Source organism: Charadrius vociferus, unplaced genomic scaffold (genome assembly GCF_000708025.1).
Source record: "Charadrius vociferus isolate BGI_N301 unplaced genomic scaffold, ASM70802v2 scaffold472, whole genome shotgun sequence".
Taxonomy (NCBI): Eukaryota; Metazoa; Chordata; class Aves; order Charadriiformes; family Charadriidae; genus Charadrius; species Charadrius vociferus.
This window is the reverse complement of record NW_009647735.1, coordinates 7,209,068-7,232,967: the sequence shown is the minus strand read 5'-3', so window position 1 is coordinate 7,232,967 and position 23,900 is coordinate 7,209,068. Positions and strand designations below refer to the sequence as shown.

Here is a 23,900-nt window from a genome sequence, read left to right as displayed (position 1 = left end):
TCAGCAGTAACGACTTTTTTCATGACCTCCAAAATTTCGGGCTGTGATACCGAGACTCTCTAAACAGTGTTTTGGTTCTGCGTTACACGGAGTGTTTGCAGGTACTCCACAGAAAGTTTCATGTTGGGAAGTAAGGGCCAAAGGGTGCAGTGAGAGGGCTGGCAGTTGGAATACCCAGGTAGGAGAAAGGCAGGGGATTGTAACGCCAAAGTGACAGAGGGTGCTTGATATTACGTTAAGAGGCAGGGGCTGGGCTGGGAGGAAGTACAAGAGAAATGGAAAAGTTGAGCAAGAGTCATGTAATATTAAAAATAGCTGATTATTACTTTTTTTTTAAATATTCCTTCTACTAAATTGATATGCTTGCTTGCTTCCTACTTGGGGAAATGGTGGGAAGGGGAGGATGCGACTAGGGAACAAAGATGGTAGTCACTGTTTCTATTACTTCTTTATCTTTCTTCTTTTTAACTGTTGCTGTTAGATTTTTGACTCCTGTGTTAGTACATACTGCAAGTACATCCTTTCTTTCCTTCCAGCCTCGATTTATGGAGGAAAGAATGAAAAAAGGATGGTTATATGTCAGAAGAAGCAGCAATATTATGCTGCTTCTATCTTTGTTTTATCATTGCTATTACTGTGACAGCTGCATTTCTGATCTCTGAATTCGACAGTTTAATCTAATAAAATATTCACATACTTAATCCAAATACTTCTATTAATTGCATCACCTCTACAGCAGTTTTGATGGTCAGAGTTGGGTATTCACGCATTTTTTTGAATGCTTGACAGTGCGTGTGTCTTGTGGGTCTCCCATTGTGAAGCATACAGTTGAGCCTGCATTAAGTTGTGTGTACATGGATTAGGTGTGTGTAGCATGTAAATGATGCAGCACATCCATTAATCAGGAATATAATCTAATTTTTGATGGGAAGGGAGCTAAATGACAATTTACAGTTGATTGCAGTGTGTTGCTAAAATAACTTATAAGCTTTTTTCATTTATTTAATAGGCTGGATGGAAGGAAAACCACGCAACGTTTATGAATGAACTAAAAAATCTTCAGGCTTCGGGACTAACAACCCTTGGTCAGGCACTCAGGTCATCTTTTGACTTGTTAAATCTCAATAGATTAGTGTCTGGAATAGACAACTATGGACAGGTAACAAATCTGTTTATAGTCTTCTGTCTTTTTTTATTTTTCTTTGTTTTTTGTAATGATAGTGGGAGAGGGATTTTGGTGGTTCTAGTTCGTTTTTGCATTTTACTTTTTTTTCTTTTTAATGTTGGATAGCTGTGTGTTAATACTTGGAATTCTGAACCTTTTTTTTTTTTTTTTTTTTTTTCTTTCTTACTACATCTACTGAACATACCCAGGAATACACTAGCACTTCTTTCCTTATTGAGCTACAAAGAAAGCAGTAGTAAAAATGACCCCAGCTGTAGACACACAGTTGCTGTATGGGAGTATGTACACTGGATGGCAGCGAATATGCTTTGCAGTTTTGTTATTTGTAGTTCATGTCCTGACTTCCCCTCTCCCACAACTGAAGAGTGCAGTTAAAAGTACTCTGTTTTTTTGACCCACTGTCGTAATGAAATTCCGAGTTCTCTCTATTGTTACCAATTTATATACTGCTTTTGTGAGCTAGATGGGTTTTGTATTATTACTGGAGGAAGAAACTAGTAATTCTAAAAATCTTCAGAGTATGTGTGTGTGCGCACAGAGTACCACACCTTGTGTTCTGTAAGACTCCATACCATTGAAAGAAAATTACAGGATTATTTTGAGAGATTGCTTATCTTACTGTTTTATTTTATAATGACAAGAATATAAGCCTGTAACTGAGTGTTAAGGTTACTCTTAGCATTCCTGTGCTTTCATCTCTAGGGAAGGAATCCATTCTTTTTGGAGCCATCTATTTTGATTACCATCACAGACGGAAACAAACTGACAAATACGGCTGGAGTTCAAGAGGAGGTAAACTTGCATTAAATTCTGTCAAGTTATGATCTTACTAGTTGGTGCTGTGCTGAGATAAATATTAATTGTTTTTTCCTGCTAACAGTACTTCTGCTTCATCAACCTGTTGTATGATAGAGAATAGGAACTAGCTGTGCTGTCATTGCCCAACCACTAAATTCATAGTTCACATGGGTTTCTAGAATATAACTTTAGATAAGTTAGTGGATAGGAGAGAAATGGGGTCCTTTGGAGAGTAATGAATACATTTGAGTATTGGTTTGTCAAGTACTTGAAAATATGCTTAAATCTTTTTTTACCAGCTTCATCTTCCTTTGAATTCTCCTTTGCCTGGAAGTGAACTAACCAAAGAACCATTTCGTTGGGATCAAAGGCTGTTTGCTCTAGTGCTGCGTTTGCCAGGAGCTGCATCTGCTGAACCAGAGCAGCTTGGGAGTGTGCCTACTGATGAATCTGCTATCACGCAGATGTGTGAAGTTACAGGAGGTAACTGGATGTTACTTTGGTTTGGTTCATATTTGGTATTTGCCTTAAAGTATTTCTTTTCCTTTGATTCAACTTCACCTCTTGGTCTCCATCTGAATTACTCAATGTCTATGTGAAGCTGTGTGGTATCTTCTGAGCTTGGTTTCCAGTAGCGCAGGAGAACTTTAAAATAAAACCATATTCTTATTTCACATCTTCTAGATGGGAGAGAATTTTCTTAATGCACCGGTAGGAGGCATTGGAAAATTTCTTAGATTGTCTTTCCAGAGGTTGGCTTTGCTCCAGCATGAGATTAGTTATTTAAATGTTGAATTGAGTGGGACAAGTGTTATCAAGATGTTAATTCTGCTGCAGGGCTAATAAGCTAAATTTAATCTTAAAAGAATTAATTCTGAAGTCTGTTCTTTTCTTGAATTGGTGCTTGAAAAAATGTTGTGTGGGAGGGGGAAGTTTGGGAGTGTATAGGAGTTGGTAAGGGTTGGGTAGACAAAAGCAGATAGGTTACGTAGGCTTGGTGAAATCAGACCTTCTTAAGGGTGTTTATAAACATGGCCTTGGACCAGCCCGGTTTAGACTTAATGGCCTCTTTTACTGAGGAAAAGCTCGGCAGGTTGGGTTTTTTTCCCCTTAGTTGTATTACATTTAAAAAGTATTTTGCCTTTTACGTAAACTTGTATGAAGTTTGCTGCTATTATTTTGGATAAAACTGAAACCCTTGGCAGTGTGACTTATGTAAGAAAACATGTTCCTTATGATTACTCAAACTTGCTTTCCCATTTTCCCTGTGTAATCTCTCTCTTGCATAGGTCGTTCTTACTGCGTTCGGACACAAAGAATGTTGAATCAATGTTTAGAGTCTCTAGTTCAAAAAGTCCAAAGTGGAGTTGTTATTAACTTTGAAAAGTCGGGACCGGATCCAGCTCCTATTGGAGAAGGTATAGTAACTGGTGTGTCGTCTGTGGCCCCCCCAAAAATGTTCAAGAAGAAATGTTTTCTATGCATGCAAGTGTCCTTAAGTGTCTTCGGTGGCCTTCTTACCAGTTTTTTGCTGTAGTGTACTGGGTGCATTGAATGCCTAATACATTCTGAAAAAACGATTAAGCTATAAAGCTCATATGCTTCAGTGGTAGAGCTCTGGTATCTCTTCAAATACCCCAAATCATAATGGATGTGCTGATCGTAGCTTTTGAGTAGTTTTATGTTTATTTATGTTTAGTCTTGTCTTTGTTATATTTTTACAAGTGTTAGTTTGATCCTTGATAAATTAAATGGTGCCATTTGTTTGCACGTATTTGTATGGATGATCTACCTGCTTGCTAGCTCTCCTGTCACTCTTTTCTCACCTCTTTTTTTGAGGGGCTGAGGAAAGTGAATGTTCGCAGGAAATAGTGAAGTTTGAATTACAATGTTGTCAAAACTTGGTTTTAAAATAATTAAATCCAGGACTAGCATATTTAAACACTTGAGCATCTCTGATGTAATCTCAGTGCTTAATTTTCTGTATGTTTTCATTCTGCTAATTGATCACAACACAGTCCGTTTCAATTGAATATTCTTAGCTGCAAGTGAAGAACTGTGTGCAAAGAACAAGGAATTAATTTGCTAGCCGCAAGTGAAGTGCGTAACAGGGAAGAGGAAAATGCACTCTTAACGTGGAGCAGTTTTTCAGATTTGCAGAAATTCATGGCTGAACGGAAGGATAGAGCGCTGACCACTTCATGTTTAGGAAATGAGGATGTTCCTGGAATGTCAGAAACATAATAGCTTTTAGGATCCCCTGAGCATCCTAGCATAGCCAGCTTTATTCCTGCTTTCATATTTCGAATCACCTTTTTCTTGCTGTATATATATATTTTTTTTCTCCTTTTGCTTATTTAAATGCCATTTTATTGGAAGGCTTTCCTATAATGTTCTGCGGGACAGCACCTCAGCAAATTCCTGTGTCTCTGTTGGCCCAAATGTTCTGTGTGGCAAAAAGGCTGGTGAAATTTGTTGTTCTATTTATTTTTTTATTTTTGTCACACTTAAGTTGTGATGCATTGTGGATATGAACGTACAAAAATAGTGAGGCTTTCCCTCTTCAAGTGAATTGAGAAAGTCCTAAACTAGAGGGAAATTTGGTGGGATTTAACAATGCTAGAAAAATCACTGAGTATGCAATGCAGGGAAATCAAACTGATGCGTATCTGAAAAGTGTTTTGTGTAGTATTACTGGCCAGCTGTCTAAAGCAGGGAAAATTACTAGTGTAGAATACCCGTACAGTGAAGAAGGTTCTTTAAATGGGTGTTCTCTGCTGTGCCACTTGCTTTGAAGAGCAGTCTTCGAAAACTAATGCTGAGATTTGGTACTGCTACGAACTTTTTTGCCCTCAGTGTAAAGGGGTCTGTGCCGCTCCACTGCAGTGGACTGGCAGAAAACACTGTTTTTTCCAGTAGAGAGTGGGATTTAAACGATCTGTGAATTCTTACTAATTAAAAATGTGACAAAAGCTGCTCCTGCAAGATGCATCTGACTTTGCCGTGAAACTTTTCTTTGCTTCCAGTTTCCAATGGTGGCAGCATCAGTCAGAAGGCTTTGCGTCCCAGGCAGAAAGACTGTAAATGCAAATTAGCAGTTTTTACAGGTGCAGCAGACTAAAAGTGATAGGCTTCACGTTGCCTGTCAGACCTACGTCAAAGTACTAAGCGTATGCCTTGCTGCACTAATTATCTATGTTGCAGGAGCACAAGGGTAGATGTGGGCAAGTGTTATCATTGTTTCTCAATGATGCTGTTTGAAATTTTGATGTATAAGTTCTTTTCAACCACCGATGTAAAGATCTGTATGACTTTGAAACAATTGTAATGAAACACCTTATTGGTTGCTAATACAGAAATTTTGCTGGGAGACATATGCATGCGTGTAGTTTTTATTTTCTTTTTTGTTGTTATTTTGCTTTGTTTAAATTTTAGATGGACTTGTTGATTCATCCAGGCCCATCAATTCATTTGCTTCTCAACCGTGGCATAGTTGTCATAAACTCATTTATGTACGGCCTAACCCTAAAACTGGTGTTCCTGTTGGGCATTGGCCAATCCCAGAATCTTTTTGGCCTGATCAGAATTCACCAACACTGGTAAGTAAAATAAGAACTGAAAAAAGGATTCTACAACTAATGAAACAGACTGAAAATGAATAATAAAGTAGTTGTTTGGGGTTGTTTGGGGTTGTGGTTTTTTTTTTTACTTTCTCTGTTTACTAATATGATCTGCCTTTGCTCTAAAAGGTTAGTTAAAACTGTTTTTAATACAGAATGGTATAATCTAATGTAGGTAATCTATGCTGTGATTTTTTTGCATCTGGAAGTTTCACTTCCATGTATATGGTTAGTTAATTTGGTAAATCTTTTTTTTAAAGATTATAAAATGTAATTAAAAATTATTTCACATACCACAAATCATAGTGAGCCTATTCAATTTTAATCAAAGCTTTATCAAATGCATTTATATGGAAAAAGGAGTATTGGTTTTGATAAATCAACCATGTTTTCTCTGCTTAGTATTACTTTATGTATGGACTCTTCTTTCATTAGCTGGAAGAATTAAAACTGAAACAGAAGAGTTACCTCGTTCAGAAAATGCGGGGAAACCAGCATTCATTTCTACTTTTCTTACTGAGATGATCATATATTTGGCATGTCTTACTAGCCTTTCCGAACATCTCTCTCTTGTGAGGCATGTTCTGTTTCTGTACTTTGCAAGTGCTCAAGGTACTGTTTTTTTTTTCCCTCCCATGATTCAAGAGGAAAAAAAAAATTGGCAGGGAATATCTTGAGATATCCTTTGTAAAGCACAGTTTCACATCTATAATTCTGTGAACATCAAGCTGGGAAGTGGAGTTGAAGTTTGGTTTTGTTTTTTTTTTTTTTCTTTAAACCTATCTGTGATGTTATAGGTTGATTGGCATGGAGGATTTTAAATATCAAGATAAATAGTTGAAATTAACCATATTTTTCTCCTTGTGGGAAGAATGTATGTGCATATGTGTGGCTTTTTTTTTTTTTAAGTTAGAGAATTATTTAGTTAGTTAATCTATATTCTATTGTGGGAGTTTGTGTCTTTTTCTCTCTTAGAGGAAATTGTAGAAAATGAGAGTTTAAGCCTATAGGATGGTAAAATACATGCATATGAACCTTTTTAAGAGAATTGATTTGTTTACCATATATGCCAGACAATTGATATGTTTTTTCCCCCCTTCCTTTTAGCCTCCACGCACAGCTCACCCTGTTGTGAGGTTCTCCTGTGTGGATTGTGAGCCAATGGTAATAGACAAGCTTCCTTTTGACAAGTACGAGCTTGAGCCTTCACCCTTAACACAGTACATCTTGGAACGAAAGTCTCCTCATACCTGCTGGCAGGTATTTCCCCTTTATTTGATTCTAGAAGGGTAATGGGCATCCTAAGGTACTTTAGTCTTTGTGAGCCTGGAGAATTGGGGTCTGGTTGCAGACTCTGCAGTTGATGAGAAGAAACGTGTCAAGGTTTCCGTTACCTCCTTTCTAATAGAATTATCAGGAGTCAGAATGAGTGTTCCCTCTACAGGCTTTATAATCTCATTTAATTCTGTTTCTAGGTCCATCTCATTCTGCTAAGAAATGTGTCCCGCAGGTTCCATTTTCATCTAAATTGAAATTCTCTGTAGGCTTCCATTTGCTTACAAGGAAAAACTAGCACTAGTTTCCATCATGCTACCTAATCAACAGCTGCAAATAATTTCCACTGGATGGTTGAAGCTGCTAATGTGAATTGAATGGAAGCTGTTGATCTTGTTGACTAGATTGGCCTTGAAGAGGTCAAAGTTCTGTTGCTGAAATCCTTTGTCACATGCTCCTTTTGTGATTTTTTTGGATTGGTGACTTGTTTCTGCATCCTCTGTAAAATAAGGCTTGTGGTTCCCTTGTCGATGGTGTTCTTATAAGGAATAACTTAATATGTATAGCGGGAGTTTGCGTAGTACTATACTTTAGCTGGAAAGATGGGTTTGGAGGTGTCTCTTTCATGTTTGTTTCCCAATAAATATTACAATTTAGCTGAAAATATAACACATGGCTTCAGAAGAAAAATTAAAGTTACTTGGAATAAACTAATTTCAAAAATGTCCTTTAAGCGTTCATAGGTACATTATTTGCCTAAGTTATTAAAATTGTTTTGCTGTTTTTAAAAAAAAAATCTGCTTTTCTTCTCCCAGCTGCGTATCAGACCCTTACAACTGGAGAAATAGTCTTACAGTCATAGAAACCATATAACAAACCTTGTTCCTTATGCTCTGAAAAAATAGTGGAAAACCACTTCCTTTTTACTGCAAGGTTTACTTTTTTTAGGAAAACTATTTTTTGTTAGATGTGTGTTATTTTGACTGTCCCGATAAGAATGTCTACCATCTTTATCCTGTTGAAATAGTTGTTTGTATGTATTTCTTTTTAAGTTTAGTACCCCCATATATATACACTTCAAAAGTCATTGTTAAGAATGTTGGCGCTCGGCATAATTAAAAGACATTTCTTGAATATTTGTTTATTTTGCTTAATTTCTATGATTAAAAAGATTTCTTTTATCAGTGTTGTAAATTTTAGTCATGCTGGTTTACGAATGAGAAGGCTATTTTCAAATAGATTGTTTTTTAACATACCTTCAACGGGTGTCCCCTAACCTATTCTAAATCATTTCGAAAACTTTTCAGAGCATTACTGCAAAGTAGTTTCACCAAAGCACTAAAGATTATGGTATGAAGAGCATTTCCACACTGACTGGGGGTACACTAAATATTGTGTGTCTCAGTTTTCTGACAGGGCAGTGTAAGCGCATGCTCATCCTGCTGTGTGCAACCTCAAACTTGGCTGTTGGTAATTTACTGTCTTAATGCAATTGGATTCAGATTGATTTTAGATTTTAAATGCCGCATGCTTAATATTCTTCCCATTCTTCTAATACTGTGATATCTCTTTTTCTTTATCAGGTATTTGTGAGTAGCAGTGGAAAATACAGCGAACTTGGCCACCCGTTCGGGTATTTAAAAGCAAGCACTACTTTAACCTGTGTAAACCTCTTTGTGATGCCTTACAACTATCCTGTTTTACTTCCGCTGTTAGGTAGGTAATAAATTTACATTAGACTGCCAACGCAGCTACTTCAGAGTAAAAGAAAAACAATAATGGTTGGTGTTCTGCCTTAGTTTGAGACATTATAAAGTAATGGAGATCAGAGAGTAGAGAATGTTGCAAACTCTTTAACATAATTTGGGAGGAGAGGATTTTCATACCCCCTCTCCCTTTTTTTCTCTCCAGCAGAGGAGGAGAGCTACCTGCTTCCAGTGCATGTTTGATGCTGTTCACCTCCTAGACACGTAGCCTCTTCCTTAACCTGGAGTAAGCTTCAACCTCCATTCTTTTCCCTCATTTAGGGTGTGGTGTATCCAGGTTTCGCAGTTGCTCTTGTAGCAGCTAATTTTTTTACTGGAAGATCAGATGCAGTGTTTGTCATGGGTGTTGGGAAGAGGGAATTCCCTGACGCAGTTTAGAGCAGTAAGAAGGAAGTGAGCAGTGAAACAGTCTACGCTTCTTCCCTGCCCAAAGGACCAGTGTGCGTTTTGGTTTTTTTTTCCACTCCCACAATGAAATTACTTTCTACAGGAAAGACGATATGAAAAGGTGCTGTGTGAATAACTGCCATAATAATTGTGGCTGTTAGGGTTCTGGCATAAAGGTAATGGCAGAGAGAAGAGTTTCCTGGGTGCTACTAACCCTTTTAGTTGCAGATGCTGCAAGGCGCTTCTGGTCTGTTTTTTGTAGGTGTGTTTAGTGATACAGAATAGCCGTGGAGATCAAGAGAATTAACATTGACTCTTACTGTCTTGCACAGGATTTTTCCATTCATTCCTAGAAACAATCCACAACACAATTCAAGAATGCTTTTTCGTAGTCCTGGTCATAACCAAAAACGAAATTTGTGCTTGCTGATAATTTGAATGAGTCTTACATAGTCATCCATGTGGTCTAATAATTGTCCCAAAGTAGGATACTTCTAGACTAAATAAGAGTTTCTGCGAGTTCGTGGCTACTGAATTACTGCAGCAGATCCACTAGCTGAAAAGCCATCGCTGATACCAAATTAATTTCCCTGTTCATTTTGATGTTGACATTTGCAATTCTGCTGTGTCTTCCCTGGCAGCTCTTGTCTTCCCCCTGCCTTTTTTTTGCAGGGGTGTAAAGCTCTTCCTACTCTTTGGGGAAAGGTGTTATTCAGTATGTGTAGTGCTATTCTGCAGTTTATTCACCTGGTATCCCACATCTTAAATTTCTGAAGGCTGTTTGAAGGAAAATGCAGAGCTTCCACGTCGCCTGAGCTGTAAAGCGGATGTTTTCTCTAGAACGCAAATACTGTGCATTCCGTATTGTCAACACAAACACGTACACAAAGTGTTATGTTCAGCTCTTGTTCCAGGACTTTGTTTATCCTCCGTCTCTAAGGCATGGTGGAATTAAGTTCAGTGGAATATATATAAAACACGAAAGCAGATCTGGCCCCTTTTTTAGTTAGCAGTACATTAAATGACTAAGATGATAAGAAGCATACCTGTCAATTATTTGTAGATGTTTTAAAAACTGACTGTTTGTCTCTGTAGGTAGGTAGGATTTGTTTCTGTTTTTAACACACACACTCACATCCCCCGCCGTGTCTGTCTTAATGCGTACTAATAGTGGCTACTGGTGGTTCCGTAGAAGATTGATTTGAGGGTATAAAACAAATCTTTCATTACTCTCGCCCAGATTAAAAAGGATGTGAGAACTTCCAAGCCCAGGAGAAGTCTGTATTGAGCCACTACCCCCCATATTGGTGCATCAATGTGGTTCTGGTGGCTACTGCCGTACTAGTAGAATATTTTGTTGCAGGACTGGAATTATCTTGGGATAGTATGGTGGATAATCACTCTCCCTTCCTTCTAGTGACTCTTTCAGACAAAGCCAAAACCGCTTTACAACTTTATTATTTGTGCTGTCTTACCAAGTGGCTTCTGTGTGTTCAGCCTTATAAATAGATAGCAAGAAGATAGCGTAAGAATTTTTTTTTCTTGCGGTTTTGTATTCCGCCTGCGTTCTTGAGCAGGAGAAGTTATAGTTCTGTTTTGGAAAACTGTGTAGTGGTCTGTGACCGAAGGAGGTAAATTGTACCACATCCAATAGACATGGTGATTTATATCTCGTTTTTCGCGAGAGTGGCTTTGGGAATGCTGTAGCCTCTCCTAGCTTGTAACTTATCGGGTCTGCTGTTCGAATGTGAAGCTTTGTAAGGAAAGGAGCCAATTAATGAGACTTCATAAAACAGTGAAGCTGCACAGTCCCTGTGTTAACCTGACCCCTGCACTAGGTAGGTCTGCCAAAAACTGTGGTCTCTAGATCTTTTACAGAGGTAAGACAGACCATGTGGGATGTGCCGTCGCAGCTGAGCAGCTTTTTGTTCTCATGGGAAAGGCTGGAGAGGCATCGTGGTGAGCCTGAGGTGGTGGGCTGCACTTCTCCTCTTGTCTTTTTTTTTTGTTGTTGAGTGTGAGGCAGACTTCTGAAGACAGAACGTTTCACAGATAGGTGCTGACGTGCTTTGATGCTGAATATGTTGTGCTTATGGATTATAGAAATTTCTTCTCGAAGGATTGTTGCTGTTAACTGATATTAGCAAAGCTATTGTACTTCAGGCGTTCTTCTGTTTAAAAAACAATTGTACGGCCAGGTCAAACGAGGGGTTAGAGAGAGAGCTTAGCACAGGTGAGGTGTCCCCCTGACTGCTCCTGCTTTGTGTAAGGTGCTTCCTTGGCTGATCTGAGCTGCCTTAGGGAGGGCAGGCGCTGCTGGGCAATCGGAGCGATTATCCATTGGGAGTGTCAGGAGACACGGTAGTCAAACAGCCATGGTGAAAATACCCTGAGAAGGTGCTTAATAGCCTTTCTGTCTGGGTCTAAATATGGAGAAGACTGAGCAGTTAGAAGATGTCTGCCTGCGAGGGACTTCAACACGGACAGTTTCCTTTGATGCTTTTGCAGGCTCCTTGAGAGAACCTGCGAGTAATGGTTTTGTATTTTGGAAACCAAGGGTTGTTTTTCTCACACATATGAACGTAGCAAGCTGTGGCACTGGGAGGGAGTGCCAGACATTTTGTATCAATGGAAAGAGAGTGCCACAATACCTTTTTTTTTTTTTTTTTAAATGATTGATACTGTTTTACATTGTAGTGCCTTATTTTTTGGCTAGATTGTTTGCAGGGAAGGATGCTGCTTTAATGTAAAATCATGAGTCTCTACTGCTTAAAACAAAGGAGTCTGTCTATTAGTGCAGAGGCATTAGAAAGCTCGGGGAATAACAGGAGTCAGCAGGGAATGGTGGTGTACTTGCTCAGATGTAATTTAATGCAAGGGGTAATTTTTTTTTAAATAAAAGTGCAGGTTTTTGCTCTGGGTTATGTGGTGCAAGCTGTCACTTACAACTAGACTGTTGTCACATGAACTATTCTTGTAATTAGGCTCCAGCTGAACTACTAAAATTACCTGTTGACCATTCTCTCTCTCTCATACGTTTTTGTTTTGTTTTGTTTTACTGTTCATTGAGCTTGAAAGCGCATCAAGCCCCCTTCTGTAGTACTGGGTATTAAGGGTGTGTGTTGGTATCCTGTTTGTCACAACTTGGTTGTTCTGTACATTAATCTGAAGTGGATAAAGACTTTGCAACACAGTTTTAAATTAACTGGTCTGTCTGTAGTTTTACCTGATGTCTTGAGTTGTTGCAGCTTGTGGCCCTTTCCTAGTGGCTTTTAATACATTTCGAATTATCCAGTGCTTTTAGTTTCCTCTGAGTTTAGAAGTAAAAAGAATTCTGCATGAAATGGCCTATACAGAGAGTATTCTCTGAAAATGAATAGGTTGGATTAAAACTAACTTACTAAAGGATATTTTCAATACTTTTGGATTTTCTCTACAAAAGTTTGGGATTTAATCTATGAAAGACACAGTTAACTGGGTTACTGTTTGTTTGCTTATTTATATAAATGATTATGTGCAGCCCAGGGCACAGTGGGAAAAGTACATTTCAAGTGCCTGTGTTGCAATCTGCTGACGGTGTATGTCTCAAACTCTTGCGATAGAGCCAGGTAAGATGCTGATGGTGATGTTCTCTGGAACTTGTGGCTGTGTTTACCACCACAACTGTCTTCCTTTTGGAGGGTAGGAGTTCCTGCAGTCACCTGGTGCTGTGGGGAGGCTCTCATTTTACATAGACAAATCTTTGCTGAAGCTCTGCTTAGATTTGAGACCTTCTTAGTTGGGTAGCAAAGATCAGGGAGGTGCTTTTGCATTTGACCTCTCAGGCTACAGCTGGGCTGTGGATTAAGAACGGTAGCTAACCGAGCGTCATCAATGTCTGTGCCATTTAAGAGTGGCTGTGCAGTCAAACTGCAGGGGTTATGTACTGGTACAGCCTTCACAGTGCAGGATGGGAGGCAGTGATAAAGTGCTGATAAGGCGTTTAAGGTTCAAGCTGTACTCATAACCAACTCATAGACTTTAAAATATTAGGACATACCATGATACCAAACATTTTACACCTCTAATTTTTTTTTTCTCATTTTGAATTTTGGGAGGGGGTATAGTTTAACTTCTGTTTTGCTGCAAAAACCTAATAGGCTTGTAAGATAAGAACAGATGTTATTTTATATTTGCCATATGTCATGATACCATCACAGGTTCTTTTGGATAATAGTGCTAAGCATGTGGTACATTGAGATTTTAAATGGAGTTCTAACTTGTCCTCTCAAACTCCACCCTGTTTCCTTCAGGCCATGAAAGAGAACAGTTAGCGTCTGTAGTGTGGCTTTTATATGTGATACAGAATTCATTTAGATTGGAAAATACCTGTAATTAAGTGTGGTTTGACTATGAGAACTTGGAAAATTGTATCTTAACATCTGTTCGATTTGTGCAGAACACTATGGAAGTCAAATTTTCTACTCCAAATATATCTTCCTGAAAGCTCAATCTGGAGAAAACAATTTCCTTGCTGCATCTGTCTTTCGCACACCCTCTTCTGTGCATCTCTGTCTCCTGCAGCTCTCCCCAGCTAATTTTTGAACATCCCTTTCTCCAGTCCCGCATATCCTTCCGTTAGCCTCACTTTGCCTGTGTGTTACAGCCCTACTAAGGAAAAACTTGATCTCAGTTGATAATCCGTAATTTCAAATGGTACGTTGCAGCATACTATGTTTGGGTTTGATGTTTAGAGGTTTATATAGTTTATAGCGTGCATGGCAAATAGGTACTGGCTTCAACTCCGTGATTCCTTAACGGCAATGGGCACACCTCTAATGCAAGCAAGGTATTTCTAAAACAGTATCCAAAGGAAATAATCTGTCTGGTTGCCCTTCTCTTAAAGGGCAGCAGTTTTTCTAGCTAATTCCTGTCTCTTGTCTGGATGTGTGGGAGAGTTTGCTGCCCTGGCACGAGGCAGGCAGTGTGGCTGGAGGTACATCCCTTCTCAACAGCTCCTGCTCTTGTCCGCAGAGTCCCGCAAAGCTGACCAGAAAGATTCCCTGTTCTGACTTTCTTTTTTCCTTTCCCTTTGATGCCCGAGAATGTTTTTGGTTTTTTATTGGAGACCAGAATTCATCGTACAGGTTGAACAAGAGAAAGCTGGGCTGAAAATGGAAATTGAACCAAATGAATGCTGTTTGGTTTAATCAGATACAGGCAGTCCCTGACGATGCAAGAGAGAGGCAAGGGAGGTGACACTCTTAACAGGTGGATCTGTTGCACCTTCCATGCTGCTAGTAGTTGCGTGCAGTGTTTAAGTCTGGTGTACCTTGTAAGTTTGCCTATAATGAGGACTTGTGCTGGATTGTCTACTGCAGCTAGGACTGGGGGTCACAATCCTTCAAACCTAAGGTTAAGAACAGTTTTCGTGGGGAAGCCCCATTGGGAGATGGGTGGAGGGAGAAGAAAAGGGGGGGGAAACCTGGCACGTTGAATTTTGGATAATACTAATGGTCTGGGACTATATAAATTAAACCTTCTTTTGTTGTTTTCCTTCTTGCAGATGACTTGTTTAAGGTTCACAAACTTAAGCCAAATCTGAAGTGGCGACAGGCTTTTGACAACTACTTAAAAACAATGCCTCCTTACTACTTACTGGTATGTTCCTTTTCTCGTTTCATCCTCCGGGGTAGAATGGCTGGTGTGACCAGGGTCGTGTGCATCATACCTCTTCCTAGTAAATTTTGTTTACCTAATTATGATGACATTTTAGGTAGTAAACATTTTGCTTTGCAGAGGTATGTGGATCAGGTCAAACATTTTTAAGAGATAAATAAATTTCTACTAGTACTGAGTAATAGTAACTATATTAAGATATTAAATGTGTTTTCTGTTTGTTTAATATTAAATAAGCTTTGATCTAAAGTACTTTAGATTGTTCAGAGAAACCCAATTTGGCATTTTTTTTTGTAACTTCATAAGGAAAATGCAGATTTGTCTGTTTAATTATGTGGGTGAAGCGCTAGAACTTGGGAAGCTGATACTAAGAGAACTGGCTGGGCCAAATAAAGGGTGGGGGGAGGCACCGTGTCACCTTTTACATGTAGCTTGGACAATGCACCTCAATATGGACTTGCATCATCCCGGCTATTCTGGTACTGAGCCTTCGAGTGGAAATTGCCAGTGGCACCACACCGAGTGGTGTCTTGGTAATGTGGCATAACGTCCATTGCGAGCTAGTTAGACTACCAAACTCATGTCACATGTTATCTGGATAGACTTGAATTTTAGTGGCCAAAAGTGGAAAAGCTAGAGCACTAATCCGTGTGCCTTAGCTTCCTGTAATTGATCTTATAAATTTTTTTTTTAAAGACTTATTCTCTTACTATTGTGTATTTTGTTTTCCTTATAGCCATTAAAGAAAGCCCTAAGGATGATGGGAGCTCCAAATCTGATATCAGATAATTTAGATTGTGGACTTAGTTACAGTGTTATCTCTTACCTTAAAAAACTCAGCCAACAGGTAGTATTGATAAAACCTTTGCAATTAGAAGTGCGTTGATTATTTAGTTTGTGGTAATCTCATTATAAAGCAGTTAATCCCTGTGGGAGTTCATATGGGTGTACAGCGTATATTATAATTGAAGATTGGTGAGCATTTCCACTGCAAATATGGATGAATCCAGAGCGATTCTGTAGCCAGTGATTGTGCCTTCTGTAAGTGGTGGAGGGGAGTGCGAAGGAGACCTCTTCAGCTACGCTTTAAGTATCTGCTAGACCTTTAAACTCCAAAGGTTATCGCTAATTGGATTTATGACTGCTTTTGCCATTGTTCTTCACAGCTGAAGTCAGAGGCTTGCTCTCAGTGTCATGTTTATTTCCATGTGTGCCTTGGCAATGTGTATGTTCCAAAAAAGCGTATGTTCTTATCCACAGGGATTAAAGTTATAGTTCAAGCTTTATATCTAAGCTTTCTGTTTCCTTCAGGTCAAATCCATTCTATGTGTTAAGCGTGACCTGGTGGGAAGTAGTCTTACGTATCTTTTTCTCTTTGTCAAGAATGCTGTTTCAGGTGTAACTGTCTGAAAGCCATGCCTCCTTAGCACGGACGGTTCTGACAACAGTAGTGTAATATATAGAAGTCAGTGGGGAAGCAGTGCGTGCAGCCTTTAAAATTACAGAGAAAAAATCCTCCTCCTTAAAGAATGCACAAAATACATTCCAAAAGCCTCTGAATGACTGAGCATTAGACATAAAACTTCCTGTGGCATTTTGGAAACATAGTGATATGCAAATTCATATTATTTATCTGCAATATGGAGTTGAAATGGCTTGAGATGGCTACTGTGGTTTTCACAGGCGTTCTCAGCACATGAAACAGTTTAAATGTGTTGGATGCATTATACGCCCCTGTGTAGGGACAAGCAATTTCAGATTTCTGCTGTGCTCCTGCTGTCCTTAAATTCAGAGTTCCCCACAGCTAATGAAGCAAACCCTGCAGAGGATGAGACCTGGGGGATGTGGGTTGCAATCACCGTGGGGTTTGGGGTTCTGGTTGGTTGGGGTTTTTCGGAGGTATTGCAAGTGGGTCTTGCTTTGTATACAGTTAAAGCTTAATATAGTAAAATTACCTGTAGCTGTAATAAGAGATCTGTGCTAATTGGAGAAGTAACGTGTTTTGAGAAACTTACTGATGAAGCAAATTTCTTTTACAACTTCTCTCCCTTACCTTCTTGCAAACGTATAGTGCAAACCTTAGTTCATAGGTTGTTTCAAAAACGACGTCTAGAATGATGTTACTGTATTTGAATAATACTGGTTTAGATGCAACTTTACAGTAACCTAAGGCATCCCACCTTCCATTATTTTTTTTTCTTTCCCTTTAAAGATGATTCTTCAGGGACACAAAAGAAAGTCACAAGACTTGCAGCAAAATCAGGGATATTCACAGACCTCCTACCGATAGATAAATTTAGATACACTGGCTAAATAGTTTTTCCATATGCTAGCACATTAGGATTTCTTTCTACTTGAGATCTAATCTATGTAATTCAATATATCCCTGGGTAGGTAGTTCTCCCGTTTGTTGAGTAGTTGGGAACTAAATTTATAGTTTTATTCTGTTAATGTGCTATGTGTTTTATAATGGAAATCTGCAATGCCTGATTCTTTAACTCATGGTGTGATTCCATTTTAGACAAAAATAGAGTCGGAACGGATAATAGGTTCAGTGGGTAAGAAAGTTCCACAAGAAATTGGAATAAAAGTGAAAAATCACTCCAGTGGCCTCTCCTTGGTACACAGTAGGGATTTTAAGCAACTGCTGCAAGGCATCACTGGGGAATCTCCACTGAGACTGGCGGAAATGAATGTTAAAGAATTTGCTGGCTTCCACATAGGACTTTTAAACAAGGTAAACAGCGTACTAATCTTGCATGATTAAGCTGTTGATCTCATCTGTTTAAATGGGTAACTTTTTTGGAATTAGTGTAGAAGAAGGAAGTAAGTACTTCCACTGAATTGTGAAGAATGCAGCATAGGCATAAATAGCAAGAAGAGTAAATGCAATTTTTTGCGCTTGCTTTTGGGACACTGTTTGAAAATCCCATGGTAGTAAACAAAGATACGTGTGTTTTAAGTGGCAATCTCTAGCAAAAGACAGCTAGTGGTGTTCATCCAGGAATTAACATGCTTAGTCCTAATGGAGCTGAAAGCGCTAGTGCTGAATAAGGTCTTGTTGAAAAGGCAATCGTTGAGTCTGCTCTGTCCAGTTATGAAGCTCTGAAGTCACTTCAGAATATTTTTTTTTAATAGTTAACATATTGTTTTGTTTTGTTATAAAGTATTTGTTTTGTTATAAAAGTATTTGTTTTGTTATAAAACTAGGATTTGAAGCCACAGGCATTCAGAAATGCATATGATATTCCTCGTCGCAGTCTTCTAGACCAGCTAACTAGAATGAGAACCAATCTTCTGAAAACACACAGGCTTATCTTGGGGCAGGATGAAGGTAAGTAGCCACTTTTCTTCACGAACAGTTTGGAGAGAGTACAGCTATTTATTTTTTTTTTATTCCCTGAAGTAGTGTTTTCTGTCCTGGGTGTGGGAGCAGAAGTGGACATTGCATCATTTATTGAGTCAGGCAGTGCCCTTTTCTTGACTCTAAAAGGGAAAGAAGGAAATTTTTACCTTCTGTCATGCAAGATGTCATGCTTGTTTTGAATTTAAAAAACCAAGTTTCATGGGAGAGCTTTCCTGTACAGTAAGGTTCAGTAGATGTTTTTTGTGGTGATGGTGGCTTAAAGCAGAGAGGGGCTTATTTTATTTTACTATTGTTGGGTGTTGAGGGTCTAAAGATGCAGTTGTTAGCACAGAGATTAAACTTGCTTATTTTTCATTCTTCTTCTGTCAGTTAAGCTCAGCTCTCGCCAGCCTTATTTCTAAAATTGCAGTCTTCAACTCTTCTTCCGTCGTGAAAAGAAATACTAATTTCTAGTTCTTAATCATTTCTAGTTCTGCACACGCTTAAGAGCTGAAGTGTACGAAGTTTGTATTGCCTTAGTTTCAAGGCAGACTAAATTAAGATGTCCTGTTCTGTTGCAGACTGCCTTCATAGTGTTCCTGTTGCTCAAATGGGAAATTACCAGGAATACTTGAAAATGATGCCTTCACCCCTTCGGGAGATTGACCCAGATCAACCAAAAAGACTTCATACGTTTGGCAATCCATTTAAACAGGATAAGAAGGTACGAGGAGCCATGCTATCTACTGTATCTTTATATTTAACGTAGAATTTCTCTCCCAACACCTGCAGTATGTTGCTAACCTGTGTAGCTCTTCTTTCATGTGCTAAAGGAGTGGTGTCTTTCACGTGATCCAAGAGAAATGTGTAAAGAATCATGCTGATTTGCAGAGTGGCACTGGTCTGTCTCTGGTTACAGTGTGCGTTAAGCATCTCTGTTCTGAGAGCTGTAAAGTGTTTTGAAAGGCACCTGAATTTTAACATAGAGGGACTTACTCATCAGTGAATTCATGAAACTATTTCTATTTGGACTGGTTTTTAAAATTATCTTTTTTCTTTTCAGGGTATGATGATTGATGAAGCAGATGAATTTGTCGCTGGGCCTCAGAATAAGGTAAAGCGTCCTGGAGAGCCCAATACTCCAGCGTCACTAAAGAGGAGGCGTAGCATGTCACCGCTGTTGAGACGGCCGCAGTCACCACCCGTCGTAACGAATCATGTAGGTGGGAAAGGGCCACCGTCTGCTTCTGGATCCCCATCGTATCTGAACCTCAAAGGCGTCCCAGCAAATAAAGGTATATTGGGTTGTGGTACAGCAGCCTGCGTGGTCACGACTCTCTGTGCTTTCTGAGTTGATTCAGGAGGGTGTGTCAGCATGTACGTATGCTTTAGAGTTAATTAGGACTGAGTTTCTTTTGTTGGCCTAGATGAACAGTCTGCTGCTATAGCTAATGAAGTCTGGAATAAAAATAATTCTGATGAATTTTTTTTTTAAAAAAAAAACCCCAAACTGAAACCTTTTGCCAAAGTAGCTTGGAGGTAGCAAGGATTTTAGATCAGCTTTTAATTCTTACTTGTGTATTCTGTGGTGGGGAAGGAAAAATAAAATATGGTTACATTTTCATTTCCCACAAAAACTAATTTTCTTACCCACCTATTGCAGCAATTGGAATCAGAAGAAAACTGTTAGCTGGAATTGGGGGAAGGAAGGAAAACATTAGTTTACTTAGAAGTCATAACACTGCAACAGGAATACAGAAAATGGTGACTTCTTAACAGGGATATGAGATGGTAACAGTCCAAAAGGAAGTATTCCCTTAGTCACATCAAAGGTTGAATAAAAGTATTGGAGAGTTGTTCAGCACTGTCAGATCACTACACAGTACTTCAAACAGGAAAGGATACAGAACTATTTCCTTTGGTTTTTTTTGATGCTGCATTTATGCACTAGTAAGGTACATATTTTTCATTTGTAGATACTAATAACAGTGTTGTCCAAGATGGCAATGGAGAGAAGAAAGCAGAAAATTGTCAGTCACTGGAAAAGCAAATTGATGGCTTACCTGGGCAAATGGCTCCTTCGGTTCCAGCTGCTATGGGAGAGGATGAAATGTTGCCCAATGACTTGGACTCTCTACCTGTTGAATTCAATTGTTTAAGTGAAGATGAGTTGGATCATAAACCTGGAACCAACGCACTTGTTCGAGGGCCTCTAAATTACAGTGTGACTGGAGATGACCAAAAACGGGCGATGGAGTCTACTTCTGAATCTGTGCCAAATTCATTTAAAATAACACCGATGATGTTGGAGGGAAGCAATGCTGATACCAAAATAAAAGTGATGAAAGAGGTTCGCAAACCTGGAAGAAGTAAGTTTTGGGTTTGGTTTTTTTTATTAGTATATTATACATGGTGCTGGGGAGAAGACTACTTTTCTTGAAATAAGGAGCTATTGTCAATATGCATACAACTTTAGATTTTGAATAATTTCTGATTGCTTGCATATGAGCAATGGAGGGACAAAAAAAAGGAAGTAAGTTCTTACATTCTGGGCAGGTGAGTTAAAGTTTAGACAGCGGTGTTTGGGAAGTTGAGTGCCAAGTGACCTTGTTTGCCCTTGAAGATAGGTTAACTGCTATGAGAGGTACCTGTGAAAGCACCTTTAGAGGTTTTGGTTGTGTAGCTCTGTGAAGGTGTTACTGATAATCTACCGATACGAGATAGACTTTGCCTTGTGCTGCACTGCTCCTCGTACATGCATAATGTATTTTGTTGCTTTGTGTCCATCAAAACTTCTCTGGAGGGCAAAGGCTTCGAGTATGTTCGAAAGTGAGTCTTAACAGTTAATAGCGAAGTGATATTTTTTCATTTTGTGAGATAATGTAATTAGTGATAGAACATTGTAAACAAATTCTTTAGGGACTGAGTATTAAAAATTACCACCTTCTCTTTCCTGTAAGGTTTGATACCCTCCCCAAAATCTAAAACGTTGTGAGGAAAAGTAATTTGCCTCCTCAGCTTTTGTTTCGTGTTCTGCCTGTACTTGTATACGGGATCAAAACCGAAACGCTAACCTGAAACTGCAACAAGTGTATATGCTGTAGGATTTGCCATAGGCATAATTTTGCCATTTTTTCTTGCATGACAGATGTCCCTAATGTGGTCTGTGTCTGAATGAATCATTTCTACAAATTAAACGACAGAATCTTTTTCTAATACATTGTCAAGTGCCAGTAATTAGTATAATGGAGTAGTCTCAACTCTTCTGTTTTTCTGATCTTGCGTTGCTTTCCCAAAACTTAATATTTATTGAGGCGCATAATCTTTGTGACAGACTGAGGCTCTTAGAGATGAAGCCATTTTTATGCTGCATCTGTACTTCGTTTTTAAGATGTTTTCAAACTTCCTAACTTTGCTTCCTGTATTGCCAAGTGGGCTCATCTGATGTAATACCAAATTCATGTCTGGTAAACGGTGATGTAGAGTAAAATAGTGCTGTGTTCAGTATGAGTCAACTGCCTTGCTGCAGAGTTCAGGCAGTCATCAAAGAAAGAGGCTAAATAGTAGCAGGTTAAATATGTACATATATTCATAGTTCTGACCATATATCCTGTCTGTGCCTGCTGCATCGCTCTGAGCAGGCTCTTAGTCACAGCACCATAAATACCTCCATACTGGGTTCAACTACATAAAATATTGAAACAATGCTATTTTTTGTTTCGAATTTAATGCGTCCAGTTCATTCTTTTGCAGGAGATATATTTACTTTGTACCAGTAAGGCAGTCATATCAATCGTGCTCACACTAATAATTTGTCTTCCTAAGAGAACTGATCCTAACCTCCGCTTTCAGAAATGACAGCTCTGGGTTAAAACAGGGCTTGGTGCCCCTGCGTGCATATTAAGCCCTAATGATGGCACTGTGTTCGTGGAGGTATGAGGCTTCTCTACCTAGCCTGCATTTTCTAAGGACAGCTGTTTCTAGCTGCTGCTCTTAAAAAAGAACCTAATTTTTTTGGTGCCACATTTGAATACCAGATCATCGGTATCACTTAGAATTATTGGTATCACCTGCATTCTGTGCATAAAGTGAATTCAGGCTTTTTTCTTGCCTTACATGTATTGCCATACGCAGACACGTGAAACTCTGGGATTTCACTTTTTCTTTTGGCTGTTAAACTTTATTGAGAATGCATTTGCAAGATTTAGTTTTAATATATGGTTGGATTTTAATCTTTTTTTTTAGATTATGAAAAAATTTTCACTCTTCTTGAGGAGGTGCAAGGACCTATGGAAATTCAGAAGTATTTCATTGAATTTGCTATCAAGGAAGCAGCAAGGTTTGTATAGATATAAATGACTTGGAGGCATAAATTGTTAATTTAGATCATGATAGTAAATCATAAATATTTCCAGTACTAGTATTTTCTGTTTTCCTTTTTGCATATTTCAACTATTATAGTTGTTTTAGTGGTCAAAACACCATTATATTTTTATGGAGTAAGTGGTCTTTATATAAAGTTAAAATGTAAAATAGAGAGATAGGTCATTATTGAAGACTGACCCAAAATTTGGGTGGGTTGGGGAAGGGCGGCTATATTAAATTAAATTTTCTGGCCATTCAAATGCCAGAAATAAAGCAAGCTCTTCCGTACTGGAAAGAGAGAGCCTCTGGTAATATGATTTGTCGTCGCTGAATAGTCGTGAGTTGTTCAACTGCATTGTTGGAAGAAAAGAACCTTTAAATTGCTCTCCCTCTCTTCCTTAGGTTTAAAAAACGGGTCTTAATACAACACTTAGAGAGAATACTAGAGGAACTAGAGTTCAACAGCCTCCCCAACAGAGTTAATCATGTCAACAGTAGATAATAATGTACCGGCCAGACGGATACGGACCAGGAATGAGTTTGCTGTGCCGCAGAAGAGTGGAAGAGGACGTAGCTGCTGCCCTCACCATCTTGGCAGTCAAGTGATTTTACTGTCACAGTCTGAGAAGAAGCAGTGGAGCTTTAACTTTAAGAACCTCTATCGGCAGAAGCTGGGCTATAACCTTAAGGATTTGCTATGAAAGGTGTGGCTTTTTTCCTGTGGAGGGTGCTATTTGCTCAACAGGCTGAAGAAAATAACCATTGCTGCCCCTCCTGCAGGTGATGAGAATTTACTCGTTTGAACGCTGTCATTAGACATTTACGTGCTATAGGCAGCAGGTTGCACTAAAATGGGGCACTGTCAAATGCACACACTGTCTGCATCGTGGAGAGAGCCCGTGTGTTCCCAAAAAAAAAAAAAAAAACCTTCCCAGAAACACCTGCACTGGTAAAATTGCATGTTGCCACCACAGAGACAAGGGTCTTGTTCCCAAGAACTGCTAGCCATGCCTTTAAACTTGAGATTCAGTGTAGATTGAGAGTAAAGAAACTGCTATTGTGTTAATGAAAGCTAAAGACAGCCCTGTGACTGTTACCACCTGATGGTCACTAAACAATCTACCTCAGACTCTCTTCTGTTTTGTCTGCAGACATTATGAAAGTGCACCTGAGGCTTCCCAGGTCCCCGACTTCAGTTCTCTTTCATCCTGTGAGGAGGACGGAGATTCTTCAGGTGGCCTTGGCACACGCTGTGCTTTGGAAGCACTAAAAGGAAACGCTTTTAAAAACGTGTATTTTAATGTTCATACAAAAGAGATTATTTTGAACAGTATTGTTACCAGATCACTAATTTGATATTTTAACTGTATAAATTTTTTGGAACATATGTATATATAAAATAAACCATTTTATTAATTTTTAATAAGCGCTAATCTGAGGAGTCTGTAGCGGGCAGCACTGAGTTCCTCCGATTGTCTGTTACCAACAGACTGCTAATA

General features: G+C 38.9%; 1 protein-coding gene across 2 annotated transcripts; it reads left to right on the top strand.

Annotated features, from left to right (window-relative positions):
- The first annotated feature begins 1,015 nt into the window (after positions 1-1,015).
- On the top strand, positions 1,016-23,839 carry LOC104283526 (protein DDX26B-like). Of its 2 annotated transcripts, XM_009881709.1 has the most exons (16): positions 1,016-1,159; positions 1,889-1,978; positions 2,284-2,467; positions 3,274-3,402; positions 5,420-5,583; positions 6,712-6,864; positions 8,463-8,595; positions 14,578-14,672; positions 15,427-15,537; positions 17,212-17,427; positions 17,901-18,024; positions 18,618-18,760; positions 19,100-19,331; positions 20,013-20,405; positions 22,282-22,375; positions 22,804-23,839. In XM_009881709.1, the coding sequence occupies exons 1-16, from the start codon at positions 1,040-1,042 to the stop codon at positions 22,901-22,903; spliced, it is 2,481 nt and encodes an 826-aa protein (XP_009880011.1). In that variant the 5' UTR covers positions 1,016-1,039; the 3' UTR covers positions 22,904-23,839. The 2 variants fall into 2 exon arrangements, with proteins under 2 accessions (XP_009880011.1, XP_009880012.1); XM_009881710.1 differs by lacking the exon at positions 15,427-15,537.
- Positions 23,840-23,900: the final 61 nt, after the last annotated feature.

Excerpts from the sequence above, each read along its gene's own strand:
- LOC104283526 (XM_009881709.1), top strand. The coding sequence starts at position 1,040 with ATGAATGAACTAAAAAATCTTCAGGCTTCGGGACTAACAACCCTTGGT. Across the intron at positions 3,403-5,419 it reads TCCAGCTCCTATTGGAGAAG|ATGGACTTGTTGATTCATCC; the intron begins GTATAGTAACTG and ends TTTAAATTTTAG. Across the intron at positions 20,406-22,281 it reads GGTTCGCAAACCTGGAAGAA|ATTATGAAAAAATTTTCACT; the intron begins GTAAGTTTTGGG and ends CTTTTTTTTTAG.